This window comes from Glycine max, chromosome 7 (genome assembly GCF_000004515.6).
Source record: "Glycine max cultivar Williams 82 chromosome 7, Glycine_max_v4.0, whole genome shotgun sequence".
In the NCBI taxonomy this organism is placed as follows: Eukaryota; Viridiplantae; Streptophyta; class Magnoliopsida; order Fabales; family Fabaceae; genus Glycine; species Glycine max.
In genome coordinates this window covers 18,029,053-18,055,507 of record NC_038243.2, presented here as the reverse complement: position 1 = coordinate 18,055,507, position 26,455 = coordinate 18,029,053, and the positions used below count along the sequence as shown (strand labels likewise).

General features: G+C 35.4%; 2 protein-coding genes across 2 annotated transcripts; one reads left to right on the top strand and one right to left on the bottom strand.

The window, feature by feature from the left end:
- Positions 1-8,330: 8,330 nt before the first annotated feature.
- LOC100783384 (probable 2-oxoglutarate-dependent dioxygenase At5g05600) lies at positions 8,331-12,484 on the top strand. The gene is made up of 3 exons (XM_003529110.5): positions 8,331-9,089; positions 11,547-11,880; positions 12,138-12,484. Exons 1-3 carry the CDS (start codon positions 8,524-8,526, stop codon positions 12,384-12,386), a joined length of 1,149 nt encoding a protein of 382 aa, XP_003529158.1. The 5' UTR covers positions 8,331-8,523; the 3' UTR covers positions 12,387-12,484.
- Positions 12,485-15,816: 3,332 nt separating this feature from the next.
- LOC106799255 (uncharacterized mitochondrial protein AtMg00820-like) lies at positions 15,817-16,155 on the bottom strand. Its single transcript, XM_014777449.1, has one exon. It carries the CDS (start codon positions 16,153-16,155, stop codon positions 15,817-15,819), a length of 339 nt encoding a protein of 112 aa, XP_014632935.1.
- Between the last annotated feature and the right edge of the window lie 10,300 nt (positions 16,156-26,455).

Below are 26,455 nucleotides of genomic sequence, written 5' to 3'. Positions count from 1 at the left end.
ATTTTAACATCAAGTGACCAAAGCAACAAAAATTGTTCTATATTGCTCCCCTAAGGATAACTTATAATCGTTGTTTATAACAAAAAAAGAAAAGGAAAAAAACAGTTATTAGATGAGATGATGTCTAAAATGTCATGACTATCTGGTTGATTTTTTAAACCCTAGATTATTAGATGATATCTCCAAAGACAATTTGATATTAAAAAAAGTTCAAAGTAGTCACCAAATACATTTCAAATTTGAGCATTTCAACTCTACTCAAGGCCAACAATAATCTATGACACGTTTAGAAACAACCCAAATAAAATGAGGAATTGAAAATTGAAAACATGTTCAACCATACATCATTTCTAGACACAAATTTTGAAGCTAATCATGTGATTCATTCTTTTATTTATTTTTCTTACCAACGATTATCAACTAGACACTTATTTCAACAAACAGTAAAAGTACAAGTAACTTGAGGACACTACACAATCAAAGCATAATCAACATAATAAAAAAAACAATAGAATAGAAATAAAATAAAAAACAATAAATTGGAAGAGTAAGAAATGAAAGGTACTTGGTGCTTAGTTAATGCCTTCTGATGGCTCTGGTCTTCTTGGGATGTTACTTTTGAACGACTTCTTTGTTCCCTAGAGGCCACTTCTTCTCCCAGTACATTCGGACAACCTCTTTATTCCCCAGAGGCTGCTTCTTCGATGATGACTTCTTCTCGACGGTGTCGTCAATAACGACCAACATATGACAAAGATTATTAGTAACTAATGACCATGTTATACCATATGCATAATGCATGAAATAAATTAGCTTCAATTGGCAAGTCCATGCATACATACAGAGAAGGAGTATAAAAACCAAAACCTTAAATATCCCAAATGTTTTGATTAGTGTTCTATAACATTACTTATTATTAGTTTGTGAAGAAATAAATTAAGGTTACCATGTACAAATTACTAGGTTCATTAGATATTGTAGAGTTATTAGATTGATCTTTGTTTCCTAGATTCTTTATCATTCATTATTGTATATAATTCACTTAATTTAGAGATTTGGTCTAAAAATGATATCATATGTTTATTATTTTTCACCAAATCATTCACCCAAACTAATTCATTCACAATTATAAATCATTGCAGAGAATGTTTTTGAAGGTAACATTTGTCAATATAAGCTTTCTAACTTGATTACGTCCTTTTGTCTATAGAAACCAGTATTTCTTCCAAACTAGATATTTCAATCAGCTGCAGTTTACCTAACAACTAACCATTCAAGTCTATGTAGTTAGACAACTGCAGAAACTAGGGTGAACATGTTTAGTAGCCAAAATACCATTTTTAAGGAATGGGTAGGAGGATTCAGGATGCAAGTTTACTCAAACTATACAAATAGATAAAACTATTAAATAGGAGATATGCTTTCAATAAGGAATCATTCATAATCTTAAAACTATACAATTAAAATTGAAATTATCTACACCATACATAAACTTTAAATATTACTTTAGTTACCTCTAAATCATTGGTTGTCTAAATGCAACTCAATAAGAAAATATTGAAAACCTGTTGTCATACCCTAATTTCGTCCGGGGACAATCGTTCGTTGATCTTTTGATCCTTGCTGGTCGACTTATAGTGTTAAACGCCAGTTACAGTGCAAAGCAAGGAACCATTCGGTGTTTCAATCTAGAAGACAAAAGATACCAAGAAAGAAGGGCAAAAGGGTATTTTCCTTATTTTTCCTAGGCACTAGCTTGCCCAGGACAGCATTTAGCTCGCCTGGGCCACCAAAAAACTTCAAGGCTAAGGGACTAGCTCGCCTGGGTGAGCTTACTGCTTCAAGGTTAAGTTTCAGCTCGCCTGGGTGAGCTCTAACCGCCCTAAGGTGGCCTCTTGCCTATAAATAGGCATCCTAGGGGTGTTTTAAAGGGTTCTGAGGTTCAACAGTGGAGAGAATTGAGAGAAGAGAGAAAGAAGAAGAAGAAGAAAGAAGAGGAAACGAAGTCGAGATGCTACTGAATCGTGATCGCGATCGTTCCCTACGTCGTTTTCTTGTTTTGTGTTCTTCATGCGACCATTGGTTAGTTTTTAATTTTAGGGATTGAATGTGATCTATGTATCCTTAGGGGTCCCCTTTGTTATTATGTGCACATTCATCTTCTCCATCTATCATCGGTGATCTCGTTTTTCTTTGTAAAGTTCAATCCTAACTATCACTAGTGTTGTAAAGTTGTCTTAAAAGAGATTGAAAGCTAATAAAAAAAACCAAGATAAAATCAATTGACAACCAAACTTCTTCATTTCATCAAAAATCGCTTGAGATCGTTTCAAGGTCCAACGCCTTAACGATTATCTTCGCTTTTCAAATTTAAAAGATCGTTTCAAGGTCCAACGCCTTGACGATTATCTCCATTTTTTTCAAAATTTAAAATATTGTTTCAAGGTCCAACGCCTTAAACGAATTTTTGTTCATAATTAAAATGAATCTTTCAAAAACATAAAAATCAATTTAACACACAAACATTCAAACTTAAAGAACTACGTAGGTCTAAATTCGTCATGCACCTAAGGATACGTAGGAGCAAGGGCAACACCCTTGTCAACCCCAAAAAAAATAAAAAGGGAAAAGTAAAAATAATTCTGAAGTCACGTTGCACACACTCGATTAAAGGTTGTTCTCCCTTGTGACGAGCGTGTGGGGTGTTAATACCTTTCCCATGCGTAAACAACTCCCAAACTCTTATTTTCAAAAATTAATTTAACACACAAACATTCAGACTTAAAGAACTATATAGGTCTGAATTCCTCATCGCACCTGAGGATACGTAGGAACAAGGGAAACACCCTTGTCGACCCCAAAAAAAATAAAAAGGAAAAGTAAAAATAATTTTGAAGTCACGTTGCGCACACTCGATTAAAGGCTGTTGTCCCTTGTGACGGGTGCGTCAGGTGCCAATACCTTCCCCATGCGTAAACAACTCCCGAACCCTTATCTTAAAAAATTTGCAGACTTCTTTTTGGTTTTTCTAACGTTTTCTTCGAATCAATGTTGGTGGTGACTCCACCCGTTTTCTCCCTAGGAGACGAACGCTTTGGCCTATTTATTTTTGGCTTTTGCCGTCCCTTCGTGAGGTAGGTTGCGACACCTGCAATATCATATCATGTACCCAACAGACCTAAAATATCTTATTGAAAGTGATATTTCACTCAAAATACTGCATGTAATATAATAAAAGTGAGTAACGAGAAATTCCTGAAACTAATTATGCAAAAACTTTCTCAAGGAAAATATTAAACTCAAATGTAAGAGTAAACTCTAACACATACAATACTTGCTCAAACACAAAGAGTTTAGTTAATAGTACCTGTGTAGAGGGCTTACATCCTTGCTTGATGTTTCTGAAATACATATTTTTACTGCTAAATCCAATTATAGAAGCTTATATCCAGATTATTGAGGAGGCTAAATCCAATTCATTTCTCTATTGCTAGAAATGTTGTTCACTCTTTATATTCAACTTTTGAAGTTTGAAGAAGTAAACTTGAAGAGAGACACATAAGGTTAAACAAAATTAGGAATATTTTTATTAACTTTTCTGCTCTTTTCTTCAATACATGATTACAGTAGCTAATGTTGATCTTTTCCAAATTCAAAATTTTCATATATATTACACATATGAAAACATGTAACCACAAAGAACAAATTGATTCCTACATCATTTTTTGATAAATTCGTACTAAACTTTTAGTCTACAAGAAAAATTGTTTGTGGCACATATCTAGTCCTATAAATGACCCGTTATTGTGGGAAATCATTTTTCCTTTCATATTTGTATTATGTGAAAAACTAAAGTGGACCATAAATTGCTTATAGGAATCACGCTTTCAATTAAGAAGAAGCTATGTAAACTAACTCCATGGTAGGGCTTGCAAATACCTTCAATATGCAGTGTAAAACATGGGGTTGGAAAGGGTGATAGAAAGCTTGATCTTTTATTTCCATTATTGAGTCATTCTAACCACGAATCAACCTGTGACATAAGTCACATTAAAGGTTATGCTATTATGCATCCTAGATGAAAGGATAAACTAATGAAATCTATAGTTAACTTAAAGGAAATGTGCTAAACTACTCATTCAAATCAAGCTAAATTTTCACCCAATTGCTACAAAAAATTGCTAACTTCCTAAAACCACATGAAAACAATATTAATTCAACAAAGCATTAACAATTCCCAGCCATAAACCATAAATCCTCAAGGGACAACATTGAGCCTCCCTTTGAACTCGAACACGCCGTAGAGCTTGTCGCCGTTCCCGGGCAGGTTATCAATCCACCTCCACTCATGCCCCTTGATGGTCGTTCCCAATCCTCTCGGCGAAGAAGCAAACCCTCACGTTAGTCCCAAAGACCTTGAACTTCGTCAACTTGCAGAAGGTGAAGGCAGAGGCATTAATTAAAAGCGGGGAGCGGGGTTTAAGGGTGCAGGTTGGAGGAAAATTTGAGCCAGGCAGTTGTTGCATGGTGGTAGTAGAGCACGATGAGGATCGTGTCATGGCACGACCAAGCAGAGCCAGGGAAGGGGAGGACGCGAAAAGTCCGGGTGAAAAGGTTACAATAGATGAGTGATTTAGTGATGTTGCTGTTGTGGAAGGGGTTATTGGGCGTGGGTTGGGCCCAGAGGTAAAGGCCAAGGGAGGAGGCGACGAGTAGAGGGGAATGAAAGGGTAAGAAGTCGAGGGGGAAGTGGAGCCAGGTGTTATTGTCAAGGTCGAAGAGGGAGAGAGAGGTGTAGGGTGAGTGAGGGGTGTGGTGGTGGCGATTGCAGAGGGCGAAGAGGTGAGGGAAGAATTTGGGGAGGAAGCGACACAAGAAGAAGCGTGGTTAAGGAGGATTCGAGGGTAGAGGAGAAGAACGCGAGTATGGTGGAGGCGAAAGGTGAGGAAGCTAAACGGAGGATAAGAAAATGAGTAAGGTTAGACTAGGTTTGGGTAAGTGAAATTAAAATTCGTGAAAAAACATAACATCGGTTTTTTGAAAAACCGATGTTGACATAAGTTCGCTAACATCAATTCCTATACGGTTCACATGAGTTCGTTAACATCGGCTTTTCAAAAATTGATGTTAACAAGTGCGTGTTATTTACGAATATGCCACCACGTTTTTGTTAACATCAGTTTTATAAAAAAATTGATGTTAACATAGCGATGTTAAAATGATTCTTTCTAATAATGTAGGGAATGATAAAGAATTTTAATGATGCCATTAATAAATATTGATTTCATGCATTTATTAATTGATTATTATATATTCATTTATTATATGATACTTTTTTTGGGTAAAAATTTATTATATGATACATGCATTCATTAATTGATTACTATGCGTTCATTTATCATATGATATAAAGTATTTCATCTGTTATGTTTAATATGACTTTATTTTAAATGCACATTTATTACTAGATACTAGGAAAGGATAAAGAATTTTAATGGTGTCATTAATGAATATTTGATTTCATTCATTTATTAATTGATTATTATATGAAACTTTTTTTGGTGAAAGTTTATTATATGATACATGCATTCATTAATTAATTATTATATATTCATTTATTATATGATATAAAGTATTTCATCTATTGTGTTTAATAAGATTTTTTTTAAATGCACATTTATTACTAAGTACTAGGTAATGATAAAGAATATTAATGATGTCATTAATGAATATTTGATTTCATGCATTTATTGATTGATTATTATATATTCATTTAGTATATGATACTTTAATTTTTTTGGTGAAAATTTATTATATGATGCATGCATTCATTAATTAATTATTATATATTCATTTATTATATGATATAAAGTATTTCATCTATTGTGTTTAATATGACTTTTTTAAAATGCACATTTATTACAAGGTACCAAAGAAGGATAAAAAATTTTAATGGTGTCATTAATGAATATTTGATTTCATGCATTTATTAATTGATTATTATATTTTCATTTATTATATGATACTTTTGTTTGTGAAAATTTATTATAAGATACATGCATTCATTAATTGATTATTGTACATTCATGCATTACATGATATAAAGTATTCCATTTGTTATGTTTAATATGACTTTTCTTTAATGCACATTTATTACTAGGTACTAGGGAAGGATAAAGAATTTTAATGTTGTCATTAATGAATATTTGATTTCATGTATTTATTAATTGATTATTATATATTCATTTATTATATGATACTCTTTTTTTGGTAAAAATTTATTATATGATACTTGCATTTATTAATTGATTAATATATGTTCATTTATTATATGATATAAAATATTCATCTTTCTGTTATGTTTAATATAACTCTTTTTTTAAATGCACATTTATTACTAGGTACTAGGGAATGATAAAAACTTTTAATGATGTCATTAATGAATATTTGATTTCATGTATTTATTGATTGATTATTATATATTCATTTATTATATGATACTTTAATTTTTTTGGTAAAAATTTATTATATGATACATGCATTCATTAATTGATTATTATATTTTCATTAATTATATGATATAAAGTATTTCATCTATCATATTTAATATGATTTTTTTTAAAATACACATTTATTATTAGGTACCAAGGAAGGATAAAGAATTTTAATGATATCATTAATGAATATTTGATTTCATGCATTTATTAATTGATTATTATATATTTATTTATTATATGATATTTTTTTGGTGAAAATTTATTATATGATACGTGTCTTCATTAATTGATTATTATAGGTTCATTTATTATATGATATAAAGTATTTCAACTGTTATGTTTAATATGACTTTTTTGGACAATAGAAAATTGTTACAAATTAATTGTTTGTTCACAAAACCACGAAGCATTAAATAATTTTTTTCCCTTAAAGTACCCTTGACCAATACTAGATAGTAGATGAGAAAAATTTAATTAATTTGAGACATAAATAAATATATTAGAAAGTTACATAATAGTATTTCATGTGAAATTTAAAAATATTAATTATCTTTCTTAATACATATAACAAAACCTTAAATGTCATATAAATTGAAAACAGATGGAGTAATATTTTTTATATAATTAATTGAAATTGATTCAACTTAATCGTTTATAATAATATTAAATAAGGAGTTTTAGTGCGCATTCTCACCTAAAATAAAGACACTTTAGATAATTTTATAATCAATTTATTTTTCATTTATTTTATAAATCACATTAATTAGTGAAAGACTTAATACAAAATGAATTTTAAATGCATTTATTAATAAAGTTTAATACATCTATGCATTCATTAATTGATTATTATACATTAATTTATTTTATGACATTAGGAGAAAAATAAGATTTGAATGGAGTCGGTAATGAATATTTGATTTCATGTCTTCTAAGTGATTATTGTACATTAATTTATTATGTGAAATTAAATATATTTTTTATGTAATAAATTGTTTCGGCTCAATATTTAGAAAAGAAAAAAAATTGTATTATATATCATAAAAATAATTCAATTAAGAAATTATAATTTTTTAACTACAAATAAAATATACTTTAGCAAATTAAAAGATTTGAACTTAAATAATAGTTATGATATATATAATTATATAATCTATGTCTAACATAAAAAGTTCCGTTTGGGAATAAAGACTAGTTAATTTATAAGCTTGAGTTTGAAAGATGGAAAATCCCACTGTCATCAATATCTACAATAAATTTTTTGACTTGTTAAGGCGTCATCAAATTGTTACTAATGATAGTTAGGTGGCAATACTCACAAACAAACATAATAGGATAACTTTTTTTTTCTGCTTTGTTTTCGTTTATTTCTCCATTTTTAAATAGAATCAAAATACATGTATAGTTCTGCAATATCTTAAAATGTTTAAATTAATTAATATATAGAACAAGACTTTTATATCACGTTTTATAGTAAGTGCGTGCTATCATATGTTATATTCTATCCCGATCTAACATGTGTACCATATGTTGTTAGACAAAAAAATTAATAAACCAAATATATTATTATTTTCTTTTCTATTTAAGTAAAAAAACCACAGTACTACAGTATCATAAACCGGAAGTAATTTTGTTTAAATTGGACAGAAATTATAAGACTACAACAGACATTAATTTTTTTTTCTAAATATTTAATATAATTACATATTCAAAATTAAAACTAAAAATTATTAATTAAATCAAAACAATATCATATTAATCGATACAGGAGTTAAGTGGTACGAGCAGATATTCTTATATGGACGAATAGAATATCATAGGCACAACCCACAAGCAATTCAATTTCATCACGTCGCCGAAATTAAGGCATATATCTCATGCTATCTCTATATAAAGGATTCTCTTAGTTGCTCTCAACCACACTACAACTAAACACACTAGCTATTAGCTATAGCTAGAAGTCCCTCCAATCCCTCTTTGTCTTTGTGCTTTTCTAGTTCCTTCCAAAATACCAACAAAAGCAAAGACAATGAGTTGCCAAGCATGGCCCGAACCCATAGTTCGAGTCCAATCCTTAGCTGAAAGTGGCCTAAGTTCAATCCCTTCACGCTACATTAGGCCTCACTCCCAAAGACCCTCCAATACCACTTCTTTTCCAACTCCTAAACCTTTTCAAACTGATCATCATCATGGTCATGATCAGAAAACTTCCGATCATGACCATGATCATGATCATGTTAACATTCCCGTCATTGACCTGAAACATGTTTTCTCGGAGGATCCGATCCTCCGAGAACAAGTGTTTGGGCAGGTGGACCAGGCATGTCGGGAGTGGGGGTTCTTCCAGGTGGTGAACCATGGTGTTAGCCATGAGTTGATGAAGAGTTCTAGGGAACTGTGGCGTGAGTTCTTCAACCAGCCACTTGAGATGAAGGAAGAGTATGCAAACTCCCCCACCACTTATGAGGGATATGGTAGTCGCTTGGGAGTGCAGAAAGGTGCCACCTTGGATTGGAGTGACTACTTCTTTCTCCATTACATGCCTCCTTCACTTAGGAACCAAGCTAAGTGGCCTGCATTTCCAGAATCCTTGAGGTATGCATATCACATGTCCAATTGATTTTTCTCTCTTTTGGTAATAAATGAATCTATTTTTTGTTGTTTTTTAGTGTGAAAAAATATCATTTTGCACCCCAAAGATACATACAGTTAGGATAATTATATTTAAACTCACTCTTTCTGTTTATCTATTTTTTCATCTTATTTTTCTTTTTTATTTTATCACTTTACTTGTCATGTTTTCACATTCTTTCTCTTTCTCTTTCTTTTCTTTTCTTTTTTCTGTATCCTTTACTCTACACCTATATATCCACTCCAAATTTAGATAGACATTTACCTTTAACCTTCGAGATAAATGTATCAATATGCACAGTTTTAAATGAGTAAAATGGCGAGAAATCCTCTTTTCAACTGTGACTCTCTCACTCTAAGCTGTCCTGGTCCACTTCTTTGGGATCCTTTACATACTCTAAGGGGTCATGGTCCCTTTTTTGGGATCCTTTATATGCTCTAAGGGTCTTGGTCTCCTTTCCTTAACATCCTTTGTGTGTATATATAAGAATTTATTTAAAAAAAAAATACTAATATAAAAATATATAAGAAAAATAATTTTTTGAGTTGATATATGCATAATTTTCTTTAAGTAATAAATCATATATCTAATTTTACACAAAATTAATAATAAGTATTTTTTAAAACTTATTATTTATTAAAATTTAGGTATTTAAATAATTGTATCAAATTTTTTATCCCCTTTAACATACTTCTGGATCCGTATATATTATAAAGTTTCTTTTATGTTACTGTGGTCCTTGTTAGTTTTAACTTAAGCCTAAAATTGAAAAATTATTTAGTAAGATTCATCAGAAACACTCAAATTATTATTTGACACATGTAATAAACACTAAAATTAACACTAAAATTGTACGAGTCAGTATTAAAGATGTACTTATTTTTAAAATATACTTTTTAATTTATATTTTTTTTCTTTTATATCATAATGGATCATGTCTGGTTAAAAATTACCCCGTGTGAGCTCATTACCATATTCTCCAACACACAATGACTTGAATGAATTGAATTTATTGTTAGCAAGTGGTAGGTTGCTTGTATGTAGGCTCAAATTAAGAATTGTAGCATGTGGATATATTTTGTTGCTCAAATAAATTCCTATTTGTTTGGTAAGATGCGGACGTGGCTACTTATATTTATTTGATAACCCAACTAATTAAAGTGATATGTTCTTTTTATTATATCAAGGTCTTATAATAAGAGTTTGGGAAGAGGCTTGTAGCCTTGTAGGCATAAACAAAAGTGTGATCATAGTGAAAATTTTCTACCTGTCAATTTGGAGGGTGTTGAGTAGAGCCCTGTTAGACATGAGTGAATCTTCACTTTATTTATTTTTTTATACAGGGGAAATAAACTTCTATTTATTACTTCAATTTGAGTAAAGTTTTTTTATATAAGAGAAATTGACAGAAAAAAAATAAAGCTTTTTGACAAGTTCAACCTTGGAGCGTTGTAACTACCCCTGCCCAATGGGGGTGATGCATCACCTTCATATCAATATTATGCTTTAGAAACTATTGAACACTTTTTTCGAGCATAAACACGTACACTACTCCCTCATTTGCATGCAAAACGCGTGGCGGTAAATGGCAAAACCAGATTTCTTGCAATCAATAAAAAAATGTTGAAAAATAAGAATTAAGATAAAGAAAAATAAATTATTGGACAAAAGGTGCCAGTGTTTTCAGTTGGTCCAACCAATTAAAGGCATTAAAGATTCACGGATGCTTTGTAAACTTGGCTGGACCAAAACTCTCCCATTAGCTACCATTTCGGTCGAAATAAGTTCACATTTTAAATATGAATTAGCTATTTCAAATTATATGAAACGATTTATGTAATTGTCTTTATCTTTTATTTCTTTTATGTACACACATTTTAATTAAAATTAAAACACACCCAAAAATTAAAAAGCAATATTTTATTTCTCAAATTTGTGTTTACAAATATTTTCTTTTCAAAATGTGTCCCAAATCATTCTAATCTTTATGCTCAAATACAAAAAACAATAAAACAGGCTTTTTGAAAATAATATGTAGTATATCAGTAAGAGGATGTAAGTATATTCAATTTTTTTTCTTTCATTGTACATACATAGAGAATTCAGTATTATTATTATTATTATTATTATTATTCTCCTGAGCTAACTCACGAGCTGCATAGTTTATATTTTAGACAAGGTAAATAGGGGCCCTATTGCTTCTAAGTATGGTAATGGACTAATGATATATAATCAGGAAACATATTTGGCTAAGTGGTTGGATGTCTCTGTTTGATAATAAATCCATGTAGGACCAATGCCTTGGAACACTTTATATTGATGGTACATTAATATTGTCTCTATCTGAGATGAAGACAAACAATGCCTTAGCAAATTTGCATTATTTCCCCCCTCTAATTTATGCTTTTTTGTGGTGATAGGAAAGTGATTGCTGAATATGGTGAAGGAGTGGTTAAGCTAGGAGGAAGGATACTCAAGATGATGTCAATAAACCTTGGTTTGAAAGAAGATTTCCTTCTCAATGCATTTGGGGGAGAGAGTGAGGTTGGTGCATGCCTAAGGGTGAATTTCTATCCAAAGTGCCCTCAACCTGACCTCACTTTTGGACTCTCCCCTCACTCAGATCCTGGTGGCATGACCATTCTTCTCCCTGATGATTTTGTGTCTGGCCTTCAAGTAAGAAGAGGAGATGAATGGATTACAGTTAAGCCTGTCCCAAATGCCTTCATCATCAACATTGGTGACCAAATTCAGGTCCTAGCCCTCTCTAGATTTGTTAAAACTTCAAACTCTTTTTACTAGTCAAGCTGCTATATAATGACTAATTACATTAATTACTCTTTCTTCCACACGCTATTTTAGTCATAACATTTGTCTTACATGTTTGGTTTACTTATTTTGAGGAAATAATCATATAGTAATCATCCCAAACAAGCATTTTTAGGCTCAAATTTCAACAATTGGTGGTTGTTAGTAATTAATCAATGTTCAATGCCATGTTTATCTTTTAGGTGCTGAGCAATGCAATATACAAGAGTGTAGAACACAGGGTGATTGTGAACTCAAACAAAGATCGTGTGTCCTTGGCCTTGTTCTACAACCCGAGGAGTGATTTACTCATTCAACCTGCCAAGGAGCTTGTGACAGAGGAGAAGCCAGCCTTGTACTCACCAATGACCTATGATGAATACAGACTTTACATTAGGCTAAATGGACCTTGTGGAAAGGCCCAAGTTGAATCATTGGCCTCCCAAACATGAGTTAATAGTGTGAATTAATAGCAAGTTTGGTTTCTCAATGTGATTTTCTATGTTTCAGATGTCATTTTAAGAAGTTAATAAAAAGTTAATTGTTATAACTTCTATATTCTCAACATGATTTTGTACTTCGCAGGTAGTTTCCATGCTATTATCTTTCTTCTAAAACTATTGATGCTTTTTTTTTTGTGATATCTCAAGAAATAAGTATTTAATAATATCCACAAATTAGTATATTTAGTCTAAAATGCCCTCATTTAATACTTTATTAAGGGACTAATTGAGGAGTAAGATTTTTTTTTTGTCCTCCCAGGAATATCTCTGAGTTCTGGATTATCCCATTTGTAATACTATAATTGTCACTGACAGGATTTTTATATATGGCAAGGATTAAATATAAGATTTCTAACTAAATAGATTATTTACACGTGTAAACATAGGGTGTCAAATCACTATCTCAACCGGTGAGATATATTGTCAATTAAAGGTATACATAATTTTTTTTAATAAGACTTAAAATTTGTAAAATATAAATAGTTTCGAAAAAAAATAATTTTGAAACAGAGGGAGCATGAGCAAATGACAGAGTGTGCATATAAAATAATTGGACATCTGGCTTTCTATTGGATGGGTAGATAAAGTTTTATCATGTTTTTATTTCGGGGTGCAATAGTTGAAAATGAAAAGAAGAGCTTGAATCACATGTGAAAATTTTCCTTTCATGTGTCTTCATATATATATGAGTGAGTTATTGCCTTGGTCAATTCAGGAAATAATTGAATAATGGCAAGTGAGATGGTCGATTTGAGCATGTGTATCTTTCTCCCTCGTTGTCCTAGTGGAATGCAGACAACACAACTTTCATCTAATTGAGTTGACACGTTTCCATTGATGCACGTTTCAACTAGCCAAGATTATTATAATCATTAACTAATTCAGTCACGTTGTAAATAGGCTTCCAAATAAGACTAAGTGCTGGTTTGGTTAGCATTAACAATCAGTTTTTCTTCCTTCAACTAAACTATTCATAGGTACCAAATATTTTTAAGATTTTTTAGTTGTTAATATTTGTCCGAAAACTTGATTCATCGATCATTCTTAATAAAAGTTTCTCCTTTTAATCCTGTTTTAATATATTTAATATAAAACTTGTAATTAAAATTAATTTAAATATACATTTTAATTTCATTAATTTTAAACTGTTAAAACTTGTAATTAAACGTTTTAATATTTTTTATAACTATTTAACATATATAACTTATTTAAATTTATTTTTAATATTATGTTAAAATATTTTTTTATAAATATTTAACATATATAATTTTAATTTACTCTAAACCAAAATTCATTTTATAAACTTAATGCTTTGCCCATTTTCACACGTATAAAATACTCGGTCCGTTTCTTTTTAATTATCGAATTTTTGAAATAAAATTGATTCTATTTATTTGTCTTTACAAAGTTCAACATCACAATAAATATTTTTTTTATTAATTATACCCTTTCTTTTCACCTAATCTTTAATCAATTAGTTTACACATATTTATTGTGGAGTGAAAATGAAAAAAGATAAAATAGATAACCCTATAACTATTGTATTAGAATAAAAAACCTTATTGTATTCCTTAGTTTGTATATAAAACCTTAATAAGACAGATAAAAAGGAACATATGAAGTAATAAAGTATTCATCTAAAAAAAAGTGGAATAATGAAGTAGTATGTTTATCTTCTTTTTTTTTTTTTTAAATTTTCATTTGGAGCATGTTGAACTTTTTATCTTTATGTTTATTTGAAATTTTGTCATGCTAATTTTGTAATTGTGTTTTACACGTCTTTTGATATATAATATCTTTGGTAGACTACTTTTTGTCACTTATGATATGAATAAGCTTCTCTTATATGCTTTGGGTGTATTCTTTAGACAAGATCTCTTAAAACCAAATTATTAATGTTTATTTGGATATCTAATCAAAGTGTTCCTGGATTATGTTTGAGAGTAAAATTAGTTTATAATCATGTTAGTTATCCCTTAAGGTATGTTTGTAATAAATTAACAATTGAAATTTAAATGGATAGAAGATCAATCTTATTCATAAGGTACATACAGAGGGTTACATATATACATAAAAATTGAAATGAAAAATAAGTGACAGAGCTAAAAATAAGATAACAACAACTAAAGTTAAGGAAACAAAATAAGTAGCAGCTAAAGATTAACAAGTAGCCGGCTCCGTAACAGACGCTAATTAGTTGGAAACTAATTTGACCACGTGTATTAGCCCCCCTCAAACTAGAGAATGTATATTAATCATTCCCAGTTTGGAAAAAATAGATCTAAACGGTGCAAGTGTCAGAGGCTTTGTGTAAATATCGACCAATTGTTGTGCTGAGGGGATGGGCAAAAGATGAATAAGGCCCTGGTTGAGCTTCTCTCGAACAATGTGGCAATCCAACTCGATATGTTTGGTACGCTAATGGAAGCTAGGATCGTGAGCAATATGAATTATTGAGCGGTTGTCGTAGAAGAGTGACACAAGAGAAGGTTCAGCGGCTTGCAGATCCTACAATAGATAAGAAATCCATTGTACTTCACACACTGTTGCTGCAATTGCACGATACTCAGCTTCATAGGAGGACCTTGCTGCAGTAGTTTGCTTCTTGGATCGCCATGAGATTAGAGAAGAACCAATGTATAAACAATACCTAGTAATGGATTTTCTAGAATAAATGCAACCAGCCCGGTCAGAGTCACTGTAGGTTGTGAGCTTGTGAGCGTTTGATGCTGGGTAGAAAAGGCCACACCCAGGTGATCCTTTGATATAGCGAAGTACTCTGTGAACAACTTCTTGATGACGATCTGTGGGAACAGATAGGAATTGACTAAGTTGATTCACTGCAAAAGCTATATCTGGCCTTGTAGTGGTAAGATAAAGGAGTCTTCCTATCAATCTTCTATAGGAGCTAATATCAGAAAGTGGTTCGCCAGTAGCAGCTCCCAGCTTGATGGAGGTATCCATAGGTGTTTGTTGCTTCCTTACAACAGAGAAGACCAGAGTCTGATAAAAGTTCCAAGGCATATTTGCGTTGGTTAAGCACTATGTCTTTGGAGGACCGTGCAATTTCTAAACCCAAAAAGAACTTGGCTTCTCCAAGATCCTTAATGCGAAATTGTGCATGAAGTTGCCGCTTGACCTTATTGATTTCAGAAATGTCATTTCCTGCTAACAAAACATCATCAACATATAATAGTAAAGTTGTGAAGGATGTCTCTGTCTTCTTGGTATACAAGGTGTGATTAGCTTGACTTTGAGAATAACCAAGAACTTGTAGGGCATGTGAAATAATGTTGAACCACTGTCAACTAGCTTGCTTCAACCCATAGAGAGATTTCTTTAATAAACAGACCTGGTTAGGTTTAGAAGTCGATAGACCTTACGGTAAAGCCATATAGATTTCTTCTTCTAGATTTGCATGCAAGAAAGCATTAGCTACATCTAATTGGTGTAGAAACCACTTTTTGGAAGAGGCCAAAGCCAACACAACTCTTAAAGTGGTCATCTTTGCAATGGGGGAAAAGGTATCCATGAAGCCAATACCTTTTATTTGAGTGTAACCTTTCACAACCAGTCTTGCTTTGTATCGTTCTACTGTCCCATCTTGTTTGTGCTTGACTTTGTAGACCCACATACAACCAACTAGGTTTTTATTAGGTGGTTTATCAACCAGGACCCATGTATTGTTCCTTGTCAGCGCCTCTAGTTCTTGATCCATGGCTATCCTCCAACATCCATGTTTGATGGCCTCAAAATATCTAGTTGGTTCAGGTGTGGTGGTGATATTCATAACAAAAGACTAATATGAAGGTGTCAAATGATCATAGGAAAGCACTTGAGAAAGATGATAGAGATTACCTTTGCCTGAAGATTAATGTGGCACAACAGTGGCGGTAGCAAGGTTGCAGTGATAATCTTGTAGATATGAAGGAGGCTTTCTAATTCTCGTAGTTGAACACTATGGTACTAGTATAAGATTATGTGGTGTGTCTATTGCATCTGTTGTGTGACTATCAGGAAGAGGATTTTGTCATGTTTCAGCTTCTAACTCAGTTTGTGGAGGAGTGTAATCAAAAGGCTCCATAGGAATAAAGGTTGGTAAAGGAATACTGGAGTTGGAAACAATGTTGGTGGATGATTTCAACTTATAAGGAAAAATATTTTCATGGAAGATGACATTCCGAGACACTGATAACTCTCTGGTTTTGAGATCATAGACAATATAGCCTTTTGTGCCACTTTTGTATCTTAGAAAAACACACCTTGTGGCTCTAGGATCAAATTTAGTCCTATGACTAGCAAGTGTGGAGGAGAAACAAAGTGAACCAAAGACCTTGAGTTAAGTCAGGTCAGGAAAACAATTATATAAGAGCTGATAAGTGTTAGACAAGTGGCCTCAGATATCTTAAGAAGGGGGGGTTGAATTAAGATATTACAAACTATTTCCCCAATTAAAATTATATCAAGTTATAAATTCCCTTAATAATGAACTTCTTAAATATTGATTCAAATAGAAAAATTTGAATATGAATATAAAAAAATAATAAATAAAGGAGTTTAAGGGAAGAGAAAGTGCAAACTCAGATTTATACTAGTTCGGCCACACTCTTGTGCCTACGTCCAGTCCCCAAGCAACCCGCTTGAGAGTTCCATTATCTTGTAAATTCCTTTTACAAGTTCTAAACACACAAGGACAATCCTTCCTTTGTGTTTAGAATTCTTTTACAACAAGAGATCCTCGGTCTCTTAATCCCTTAGTGAATTAGAAAGAGAAGAAGAATGAATCTCTCTTGAAAGAGATAGATTGAACAATTTGAGCACTCAAATAATTCCTTATTGAATCACAAGTGTTTGGCCAAGGAATTTTTAAGAGGATAAAACGATTTTGCTTTTTAAGAGGATAAGACCTTTTTGTTCTGAAAACTCTTAGCAAATTCGTGTCTCAAGTCACATATATATAGGCCTTTGATGGCCATTCAAGAACCAAATGAAAAGATGTGATTGTTGAGAATATTTTCTAAAAATCTCCTCTGGTAATCGATTATAGTATGTGTGTAATCGATTACAAGCTTTAAAATTTGAATTAAAACGTTCAATAACTGCTGGTAATCGATTACCATATATGTGTAATCGATTACACAGTGCAAATTTTGAATTCAAATTTTAATAGCTGTTGTAAATCATTTTTGGCCACTGGTAATGTTAGTGCTTAGCTCTAGTGAGTGTTTAAAAGATTGGCTAAGATTTTGTTAAAACATAAGCACTTAGACAATGAAGGAAAGCTGGAGTTGCTGCACATGATGTCCAACGGTATGTCAAGGAATCAGATCGGGCTGCACAATGCACAAGGCAAGATAAAATGTCAAATGAAGAATTGAAGCTGCAGGATCCACGATGTCGGATACAATGTCCAGGACATCCTGCCCGAAAATACTGGACACATAAATCTGTTATATCTTTAACAGATTGTGCAGGATCCACGATGTCGGATACAATGTCCAGGACATCCTGCCCGAAAATACTGGACACATAAATCTGTTATCTCTTTAACAGATTATTGGGCAGTTAGCAACAGATTAGACGATCTATCTCTAGGAACGAATTAAAAGATAATTAAAGTTCGAATTACAAACTTGAATAGTTCGTTCAGGAATTAGAGATTAAAGATAAAAACTAAAAGATCAAACTGTATCTTTTAGTTCTTTAAGTGCAGATTTTTCGGGAGAATGATAGATCTCATCCAGCACAAGTTGATGCAGCCCAGATACGCACACTGCTATATAAACATGAAGGCTGCACGAGTTCTGTACCAAGTCCGGGATTGAAGAGTTATTTTGTTAGTTTTGGGACTTGAGTGTTTTGTGAGCCACCTTGATGTCACCCTAACATCAAGTGTTGGACCTGAGTGTGTAGAGTTGATCTCTATAGTGTGTGGAGTTGATCTCTATTGTTCAGAGAGCAATCTCTGGTGTGTATTTGATTTAATTGTAAACACGGGAGAGTGATTGAGAGGGAGTGAGAGGGGTTCTCATATCTAAGAGTGGCTCTTAGGTAGAGGTTGCACGGGTAGTGGTTAGGTGAGAAGGTTGTAAACAGTGGCTGTTAGATCTTCGAACTAACACTATTTTAGTGGATTTCCTCCCTGGCTTGGTAGCCCCCAGATGTAGGTGACGTTGCACCGAACTGGGTTAACAATTCTCTTGTGTTATTTACTTGTTTAATCTGTTCATACGGTCAAAATATAATCTGCATGTTCTGAAGCGTGATGTCGTGACATCCTGTACGACATCTGTCCCCAGTATCAGAATTTCAATTGGTATCAGAGCGGGCACTCAAAATCACTGAGTGAGATCTAGGGAGATAAATTCTGATGAACATGAAGAAAGAAGGAGGACCAGTGAACAGACCACCAATTCTGGATGGAACCAACTATGAATACTGGAAAGCAAGGATGGTGGCCTTCCTCAAATCACTGGATAGCAGAACCTGGAAAGCTGTCATCAAAGGCTGGGAACATCCCAAGATGCTGGACACAGAAGGAAAGCCCACTGATGAATTGAAGCCAGAAGAAGACTGGACAAAAGAAGAAGACGAATTGGCACTTGGAAACTCCAAAGCTTTGAATGCTCTATTCAATGGAGTTGACAAGAATATCTTCAGACTGATCAACACATGCACAGTGGCCAAGGATGCATGGGAGATCCTGAAAACCACTCATGAAGGAACCTCCAAAGTGAAGATGTCCAGATTGCAACTATTGGCTACAAAATTCGAAAATCTGAAGATGAAGGAGGAAGAGTGTATTCATGACTTCCACATGAACATTCTTGAAATTGCCAATGCTTGCACTGCCTTGGGAGAAAGGATGACAGACGAAAAGCTGGTGAGAAAGATCCTCAGATCTTTGCCTAAGAGATTTGACATGAAAGTCACTGCAATAGAGGAGGCCCAAGACATTTGCAACATGAGAGTAGATGAACTCATTGGTTCCCTTCAAACCTTTGAGCTAGGACTCTCGGATAGGACTGAAAAGAAGAGCAAGAATCTGGCGTTCGTGTCCAATGATGAAGGAGAAGAAGATGAGTATGACCTGGATACTGATGAAGGTCTGACTAACGCAGTTGTGCTCCTTGGAAAACAGTTCAACAAAGTGTTGAACAGAATGGACAGGAGGTAGAAACCACATGTCCGGAACATCCCTTTCGACATCAGGAAAGGTAGTGAATACCAGAAAAGGTCAGAGGAAAAGCCCAGTCACAGCAAAGGAGTTCAATGCCATGGGTGTGAAGGCTATGGACACATCAAAGCTGAATGTCCCACTCATCTCAAGAAGCAGAGGAAAGGACTTTCTGTATGTCGGTCTGATGATACAGAGAGTGAACAAGAAAGTGATTCTGACAGAGATGTGAATGCACTCACTGGGAGATTTGAATCTGCTGAAGATTCAAGTGATACAGATAGTGAAATCACTTTTGATGAGCTTGCTATATCCTATAGAGAACTATGCATCAAAAGTGAGAAGATTCTTCAGCAAGAAGCACAACTGAAGAAGGTCATTGCAAATCTGGAGGCCGAGAAGGAGGCACATGAAGAGGAGATCTCTGAGCTTAAAGGAGAAGTTGGTTTTCTGAACTCTAAATTGGAAAACATGACAAAATCAATAAAGATGCTGAATAAAGGCTCAGATATGCTTGATGAGGTGCTACAGCTTGGGAAGAATGTTGGAAACCAGAGAGGACTTGGGTTTAATCATAAATCTGCTGGCAGAATAACCATGACAGAATTTGTTCCTGCCAAAAACAGCACTGGAGCCACGATGTCACAACATCGGTCTCGACATCATGGAACGCAGCAGAAAAGGAGCAAAAGAAAGAAGTGGAGGTGTCACTACTGTGGCAAGTATGGTCACATAAAGCCCTTTTGCTATCATTTACATGGCCATCCACATCATGGAACTCAAAGTAGCAGCAGTGGAAGGAAGATGATGTGGGTTCCAAAACACAAGACTGTTAGTCTTGTTGTTCATACTTCACTTAGAGCATCAGCTAAGGAAGATTGGTACCTAGATAGCGGCTGTTCCAGACACATGACAGGAGTTAAAGAATTCCTGGTGAACATTGAACCTTGCTCCACTAGCTATGTGACATTTGGAGATGGCTCTAAAGGAAAGATCACTGGAATGGGAAAGCTAGCCCATGATGGACTTCCTAGTCTGGACAAAGTACTGCTGGTGAAGGGACTGACTGCAAACTTGATCAGCATCAGTCAGTTGTGTGATGAAGGATTCAATGTAAACTTCACAAAGTCAGAATGCTTGGTGACAAATGAGAAGAGTGAAGTTCTAATGAAGGGCAGCAGATCAAAGGACAACTGTTACCTATGGACACCTCAAGAAACCAGTTACTCCTCCACATGTCTGTCCTCCAAAGAAGATGAAGTCAAAATATGGCATCAAAGATTTGGACATCTGCACTTAAGAGGCATGAAGAAAATCATTGACAAAGGTGCTGTGAGAGGCATTCCCAATCTGAAAATAGAAGAAGGCAGAATCTGTGTTGAATGTCAGATTGGAAAGCAAGTCAAGATGTCCCACCAGAAGCTTCAACATCAGACCACTTCCAGGGTACTGGAACTACTTCACATGGACTTGATGGGGCCTATGCAAGTTGAAAGCCTTGGAGGAAAGAGGTATGCCTATGTTGTTGTGGATGATTTCTCCAGATTTACCTGGGTCAACTTTATCAGAGAGAAATCAGACACCTTTGAAGTGTTCAAGGAGTTGAGTCTAAGACTTCAAAGAGAAAAAGACTGTGTCATCAAGAGAATCAGGAGTGACCATGGCAGAGAGTTTGAAAACAGCAAGTTTACTGAATTCTGCACATCTGAAGGCATCACTCATGAGTTCTCTGCAGCCATTACACCACAACAAAATGGCATAGTTGAAAGGAAAAACAGGACTTTGCAAGAGGCTGCTAGGGTCATGCTTCATGCCAAAGAACTTCCCTATAATCTCTGGGCTGAAGCCATGAACACAGCATGCTACATCCACAACAGAGTCACGCTTAGAAGAGGGACTCCAACCACACTGTATGAAATCTGGAAAGGGAGGAAGCCAACTGTCAAGCACTTCCACATCTTTGGAAGTCCATGTTACATTTTGGCAGATAGAGAGCAAAGGAGAAAGATGGATCCCAAGAGTGATGCAGGAATATTCCTGGGATACTCTACAAACAGCAGAGCATATAGAGTATTCAATTCCAGAACCAGAACTGTGATGGAATCCATCAATGTGGTTGTTGATGATCTAACTCCAGCAAGAAAGAAGGATGTCGAAGAAGATGTCAGAACATCGGGAGACAATGTAGCAGATACAGCTAAAAGTGCAGAAAATGCAGAAAACTCTGATTCTGCTACAGATGAACCAAACATCAACCAACCTGACAAGAAACCCTCCATTAGAATCCAGAAGATGCACCCCAAGGAGCTGATTATAGGAGATCCAAACAGAGGGGTCACTACAAGATCAAGGGAGATTGAGATTGTCTCCAATTCATGCTTTGTCTCCAAAATTGAGCCCAAGAATGTGAAAGAGGCACTGACTGATGAGTTCTGGATCAATGCTATGCAAGAAGAATTGGGGCAATTCAAAAGGAATGAAGTTTGGGAGCTAGTTCCTAGACCCGAGGGAACTAATGTGATTGGCACCAAGTGGATCTTCAAGAACAAAACCAATGAAGAAGGTGTCATAACCAGAAACAAGGCCAGACTTGTTGCTCAAGGCTACACTCAGATTGAAGGTGTAGACTTTGATGAAACTTTCGCCCCTGTTGCTAGACTTGAGTCCATCAGATTGTTACTTGGTGTAGCTTGCATCCTCAAATTCAAGCTGTACCAGATGGATGTGAAGAGCGCGTTTCTGAATGGATACCTGAATGAAGAAGTCTATGTGGAGCAGCCAAAGGGATTTGTAGATCCAACTCATCCAGATCATGTATACAGGCTCAAGAAGGCTCTCTATGGATTGAAGCAAGCTCCAAGAGCTTGGTATGAAAGGCTAACAGAGTTCCTTACTCAGCAAGGGTATAGGAAGGGAGGAATTGACAAGACTCTCTTTGTCAAACAAGATGCTGAAAACTTGATGATAGCACAGATATATGTTGATGACATTGTGTTTGGAGGGATGTCGAATGAGATGCTTCGACATTTTGTCCAACAGATGCAATCTGAATTTGAGATGAGTCTTGTTGGAGAGCTGACTTATTTTCTGGGACTCCAAGTAAAGCAGATGGAAGACTCCATATTCCTCTCACAAAGCAAGTATGCAAAGAACATTGTCAAGAAGTTTGGGATGGAAAATGCCAGCCATAAAAGAACACCTGCACCTACTCACTTGAAGCTGACAAAAGATGAAGCTGGCACCAGTGTTGATCAAAGTCTGTACAGAAGCATGATTGGGAGCTTACTATATTTAACAGCTAGCAGACCTGACATCACCTATGCAGTAGGTGTTTGTGCAAGATATCAAGCCAATCCCAAGATAAGTCACTTGAATCAAGTAAAGAGAATTCTGAAATATGTAAATGGCACCAGTGACTATGGGATTATGTACTGTCATTGTTCAGATTCAATGCTGGTTGGGTATTGTGATGTTGATTGGGCCGGAAGTGCAGATGACAGAAAAAGCACTTCTGGTGGATGCTTCTATCTGGGCAACAATCTTATTTCATGGTTCAGCAAGAAGCAGAACTGTGTGTCCCTATCTACTGCAGAAGCAGAGTATATTGCAGCAGGAAGCAGCTGTTCACAACTAGTTTGGATGAAGCAGATGCTCAAGGAGTACAATGTCGAACAAGATGTCATGACATTGTACTGTGACAACATGAGTGCTATTAATATTTCAAAAAATCCTGTTCAACACAGCAGAACCAAGCACATTGACATTAGACATCACTATATTAGAGATCTTGTTGATGATAAAGTGATCACACTGAAGCATGTTGACACTGAGGAACAAATAGCAGATATTTTCACAAAGGCATTGGATGCAAATCAGTTTGAAAAACTGAGGGGCAAGCTGGGCATTTGTCTGCTAGAGGATTTATAGCAATTACTGTTATCTGAACGTGCTCAAACGTTAATAGCGCGTTCTCTACTGGGCCAAGACAAATTCGACCGTTGCTTCACACGTCCCTTTACATTCCTCATTCAAACTTATATTGTCGTGGTAATCCCGTCTTCAGCATTTCCCAACAGATCTCAGAAATTCACGAAACCATTCCAAGAGCTCTGCTTCTCCATGGCTACCGCACCAAAAGAAACCTCAGCTCCTGGTTCACCCTCTGTACCATCATCTCCATCATCCACCAAAGCACCATCAAACCAGGAACAACCTGAATTCCATATCCAACCCATACAAATGATTCCTGGTCAAGCTCCTGTCCCTGAGAAACTGGTTCCCAAACGACAACAGGGAGTGAAGACTTCTGAAAACCCTAGCCTTGCAACAAGTCCTAGGGAAGTAGACACGGAGATGGACAAGAAAATCCGCAGTATTGTGAGTAGCATTTTGAAAAATGCTTCTGTCCCTGAAGCTGATGAAGATGTCCCAACATCTTCCACCCCAAATGTTTCTGTGCCTGATGCTGATAAAGATGTTCCAACATCTTCCACTCCAAATGCTGAAGCCCTCCCTTCACCCAGTGAAGAGGAATCAACAGAAGAAGAAGATCAAGCCACAGAAGAGACCCCTGCACCACGGGCACCAGAACCTGCTCCAGGTGACTTCATTGATCTAGAAGAAGTAGAATCTGATGAGGAACCCATTGCCAACAAGTTGGCACCCGGCATTGCAGAAAGACTTCAAAGCAGAAAGGGAAAAACCCCCATTACTAGGTCTGGACGAATCAAAACTATGGCACAGAAGAAGAGCACTCCAATCACTCCTACCACATCCAGATGGAGCAAAGTTGCAATCCCTTCCAAGAAGAGGAAAGAAATTTCCTCATCTGATTCTGATTATGATGTCGAACTAGATGTTCCCGACATCAAGCGGGCCAAGAAATCAGGGAAAAAGGTGCCTGGAAAAGTCCCTGATGCACCATTGGACAACATTTCATTCCACTCCATTGGCAATGTTGAAAGGTGGAAATATGTATATCAACGCAGACTTGCGGTTGAAAGAGAACTGGGAAGAGATGCCTTGGATTGCAAGGAGATCATGGACCTCATCAAGGCTGCTGGACTGCTGAAAACAGTCACCAAGTTGGGAGATTGCTATGAAAGTTTAGTCAGGGAATTCATTGTCAACATTCCCTCTGACATAACAAACAAAAAGAGTGATGATTATCAGAAAGTGTTTGTCAGAGGAAAATGTGTTAGATTCTCCCCTGCTGTAATCAACAAATACCTGGGCAGACCAACTGAAGGAGTGGTGGATATTGCTGTTTCTGAGCATCAAATTGCCAAGGAAATCACTGCCAAACAAGTCCAGCATTGGCCAAAGAAAGGAAAGCTTTCTGCAGGGAAGCTAAGTGTGAAGTATGCAATCCTGCACAGGATTGGGGCTGCAAACTGGGTACCCACCAATCATACTTCCACTGTTGCCACAGGTTTGGGTAAAGTTCTGTATGCTGTTGGAACCAAGTCCAAATTTAATTTTGGAAACTATATTTTTGACCAAACTGTTAAGCATTCAGAATCTTTTGCTGTCAAATTACCCATTGCCTTCCCAACTGTATTGTGTGGCATTATGTTGAGTCAACATCCCAATATTTTAAACAACATTGACTCTGTGATGAAGAGAGAATCTCCTCTATCCCTGCATTACAAACTATTTGAGGGGACACATGTCCCAGACATTGTCTCGACATCAGGGAAAGCTGCTGCTTCAGGTGCTGTGTCCAAGGATGCTTTGATTGCTGAACTCAAGGACACATGCAAAGTGCTGGAAGCAACCATCAAAGCCACCACAGAGAAGAAAATGGAGCTGGAACGCCTGATCAAAAGGCTCTCAGACAGTGGCATTGAAGATCGAGAAGCAGTTGAGGAAGAAGAAGAAGCTGAGGAAGAAGAAGAAGCTGAGGAAGAAGAAGATGCAGCAGAGGATACAGAATCAGATGATGATGATTCTGAGGCCACCCCATGATCATCAGACCTTTATTTTTTGCTTTTACTTTTACTAGTTATTGGTCTGTAATATTTGCACATTAATTTCATGCATCCTACTTTTGCCAAATTCTGTCTAAAAAGGGGGAGTAGTAGTATTAAACTAAATTAAATGCATGATTTATGATTTTGAGTAGTAGGATACGATGTATGCATGATTCATGATTCTGAGGGGGAGTTGTATGTATATGATTTTGAGGGGGAGACTGCTGCTGCTGATGATGACTGATGTAAGCAACTGTAACTACTAGTAGCTGATAGAAGATGTTGCAGTAAGAGCATGGAGACAGGGGGAGCAGAACGCTGATGTCACATGAGATGTCTTGACATCCTGGAAAAGACTAGTAGCTGATAGAAGATGCTGCAGTGAACTGCTTCACAGCAGTAAGAGCATGGAGACAGGGGGAGCAGAAAGCTGATGTCACGTGAGATGTCTTGACATCCTGGAAACGACTTGCAACTTGCAGAATTTTGCTGTCGCCACTACAGATACCGCTGTGCTTGATTACTCTGATAATGAAAGTTGCTGATCCCACTTGCATAACTGCTCGTACCTGCTCAGGAAGTGTCTAAGTATGTTTTAGACAAAATTTGCCAAAGGGGGAGATTGTTAGTGCTTAGCTCTACTGAGTGTTTAAAAGATTGGCTAAGATTTTGTTAAAACATAAGCACTTAGACAATGAAGGAAAGCTGGAGTTGCTGCACATGATGTCCAACGGTATGTCAAGGAATCAGATCGGGCTGCACAATGCACAAGGCAAGATAAAATGTCAAATGAAGAATTGAAGCTGCAGGATCCACGATGTCGGATACAATGTCCAGGACATCCTGCCCGAAAATACTGGACACATAAA